Raw genomic sequence first — 3224 nt, forward strand, 5'->3', positions numbered from 1 at the left:
GGAGTTGCCCTGCTCGCGCGTCCCAGTCCAACCGCACCCGCTACACTTCACAGGCACCATCAGAGCAAGGTTCACAAGGACGCGGTTTCGGCTTTTTATTTTTGGTCACAGACTCGCGACACATGGGGCACGTGCGCACGTCCTTAACGCACTCCATGCAAAAAATGTGCCCACACGAAACCAGCTCCACCGGGTCCTTCCAAGAATCCAGGCAAAGGGCGCAGCGCAACTCCTCACTGCACCTCGTGGCCATGATAATGGGAGGCATGAGTAACTACGGGCACGGACAAAGTCTTCCTCGAAAGAGAGGGATGATCCTCCTAACTAATCACCACCTTACAAGGGAGAGAGGAATAAGGCAGCGGCAGACACGCATGCTGAGTAGCCCAGCAACACTTCGCACACCTCCATACTCGGTCTCCGCCCTTCCCTCTCTCTCAGTTCATTTTTTTTTTGACTTGTTTGTTTGTTTGTGTTTGTGTGTTTAACCTCGTCCCTCGCCTCGTCTCTCCACCTGTCCTGCGCGTAACCCCCGTGCGCCACAGCACCAACTGTTCAACCTACATCATGTTTCCCATCAACAGAAATATCGGCGCCGTCCCTACACCTCTTAACCGTCGATTCAGAAATGGCGCGAAGAAACAACTCTCGCACTATACGCGCGTACCTCATCTGTGCCGTAATGCTCCGACACAGCTTGCACCATTCCCCCCATGCGCTGCGCAATGTGAGAGGCCGATCAACTTCTGGATCAAGATAAACGTGCAGTGTCGGGCGGTGGGGTGCGCACTCCCGACGGTACTCCTCATAGTAGGGGTCGTGGCGGGGGACATAGCACGGCAGCTGCCGCCCAAGCGCCGTGGCCGTATCTATTGCCCAGCAGCGTGCCGTGTTGAAGACATGGTACCCGCCTCCCCCTAGTAGAACCGTAGGCAGCCGAAGCTGTAGCACTTCCGCGAGACACCGAGCGTGAGCGGCGGTTGTGATGTTGAGTCGACCGATGAGGTCACCAACGATGGCGTCTGCTCCACACTGAAGGACAACTGCCTCTGGGTCAAAGCAGCGCACAACGGCAGTTAAGACGGTGCGAAAAAACAGACAGTACGTGGCGTCGCCCGTGCGTGCGGTAAGGGGAACGTTGACCGCAAAGCCCCTCGCCGTCTCAGGGCCACCGTAGTTACCGGTGCCGGGGAAAAAGCCGTTGCCAAATTGGTGCAGCGAAACCGTCATGACCCGTGTGTTGCCGTAAAAGGCCGCCTCCACACCGTCCCCGTGGTGGACGTCGAGGTCCAGGTAAAGCACCCGCTGAAAGCGACGCAGCAGTCGCTGAATGCACAGGACAATGTCGTTCACAAAACAAAACCCACTCGCGTGGGACGCCGCAGCATGGTGCATGCCGCCAGCCCAGTTGATGGCAACGTCCGCCTCACCGCGGCAGAGCGCCTCTCCACAAGCAATGGAGGCACCGGCCTGGCTCGCCACCATCTTCCAAACCTCGGGAAAAAGCGGACAGTCCCCGTCACAAGAATACACCGGCACCTCAAACGCCTTTTGATACGACAGTGACGCACCATCCAGTGGGTTGCCGCAAATAACGGGTGCCTTCTGTAGACACTCCACGTAGGCCGAGCAATGAAACCCTCGCAGTTCCTGTGGGGTCGCCGGGCGGGGCTGACATATCTTCATGTACGTGTCTAGCCCCAGTGATCGAACAAGGGAATGCAGCACGCGAACGCGAGAGGGACGCATCACGTGTCCCTCTGCGTATGCGATGGCCGTTGTGGACTCGTCAACAAAGTAAAATACGCGCAAAGACGTAGCTGAACGGGTTGTTGTTGGTGTTGCCCTTCTTGTCGTTGCGCACTCACCTCCACCCACGACAGCAGCGGCACCCCCATCGTCAGCGGTCAGCATCAGCAGCTATCACCGCATGCACCAGCTACACCCTATGTGGCCGTTGCCTGCCGCCCCCCAACCACCACAGCAACGCAGACTGCCGCGTGGCGTGCCACATACAACACAAAAGACAGGCAACATCAGAAGAAAACGGGAGTACGCTGTGCGGGGACTGCCGCAGGCTCAGCCACAATGTGCAGAACACAAAAACGCGGGTGATACGAAAGCAAAAAACAGTTCACGCAAGCCGCCCAGCATAAGAGCAGTCGGCGTAGCCCGAAACCAAGCAAACAAATCGTATACACGAATAAGGCAAAAAAAAAAACAACAACAACAACCTTGAAGCCCGTGTGCCTCTTCAGAATGAGCGGCCTCGTTGCGCTTCCTCTCCGCCTTCTCCCTCCCAACGGCGCAGAAGCCCACAATAAATTGGTCCCCGCATGGCGGGCATGATAACAGTGCAAAATATTTAAAAAATCAACCTCTTCGCCGCGGCGAAATGAAGGGTCCATTCAAAATCCACCGCGGAGCACTCACGGAGTGAGCATCGGTAAAGTACACGGCTGCAATTGCGTTTAAGGCGCACGTTAAACATTCATACGACCAGGTATATGTAAACACAGACGCCTAAAACACGCACACGCGGCAAACGGTCCAAAGATGTGGACCCACTGAGCCCTCCCGCCATCACATCCTGTCACGGATGCCCCTCCCTCCCCCCTCCACCCCACCTTTCACCACACACAAAAAACAAAAAGCAAAACAAAAAAAAACGTGCCATTCACACGCTGCTCTCCCACTCAAGGTTCTCCAGCTACGCTTTCTCATTCCTGCATTGCATGCGAGCACGGTGAGTTAAAAACTCGTGAAGGCCAATTACACCGTTTCCATCCGTGTCAATACTTCGGAACAGGCACCTCCCGGCGTCCATGTTAGCCACTTCCCCCAAACTCAGAGTAAGCCGTGCAAACTCGTCCATGCTCAGCAACCCATTCTTGCCCTTGTCGTACATGCGAAACTGCATCATGATGGTGTTGTAATCGGACTGTGAGAGCCCGTAAAGGGCGTTGGGATCGGGCCGGTTCTGAGACAACCACGTGAGGAACTCACTGAGGGAAAGAGTACCGCTACGATCCGTGTCCATTTCTCTGAACATGCGATCAATATCGCGGTCGCTTCGGGCAAAGTTGAGCCATCTCGCTAAGCGGCCAATCTCACGACGGTCCAGCCAACCGTTGTCGTCAGTGTCGAAAAAGATAAACAACGCCATGATCTGGTCGTACTCCTCACGCGACAGGCCAAACTGGTGCCACGGCTCCTGCCCAGTC

The 3224-nt window shown here is 55.9% G+C and overlaps 2 protein-coding genes across 2 annotated transcripts, besides 3 other annotated features; both read right to left on the reverse strand.

The window, feature by feature from the left end:
- Positions 1–445: 445 nt before the first annotated feature.
- Positions 446–486: a microsatellite.
- Positions 487–555: 69 nt separating this feature from the next.
- Positions 556–1914, reverse strand: TraAM80_08198 (putative histone deacetylase; the record flags this gene model as incomplete). Its single annotated transcript, XM_029384956.1, has 1 exon — positions 556–1914. One exon carries the CDS (start codon positions 1912–1914, stop codon positions 556–558), a length of 1359 nt encoding a protein of 452 aa, XP_029235207.1.
- A 295-nt stretch (positions 1915–2209) lies between these two features.
- Positions 2210–2234: a microsatellite.
- A 407-nt stretch (positions 2235–2641) lies between these two features.
- Positions 2642–2669: a sequence feature (A-rich).
- Positions 2670–2710: 41 nt separating this feature from the next.
- TraAM80_08199 (EF hand) lies at positions 2711–3224 on the reverse strand (the record flags this gene model as incomplete). Its single annotated transcript, XM_029384957.1, has 1 exon — positions 2711–3224. A coding segment is annotated over one exon (514 nt), but the record flags the coding sequence as incomplete, so codon positions are not given.

The sequence above is a fragment of the Trypanosoma rangeli genome (assembly GCF_003719475.1).
Source record: "Trypanosoma rangeli strain AM80 chromosome Unknown Tra_15.4_contig_00386, whole genome shotgun sequence".
NCBI classification, from domain to species: Eukaryota; Euglenozoa; class Kinetoplastea; order Trypanosomatida; family Trypanosomatidae; genus Trypanosoma; species Trypanosoma rangeli.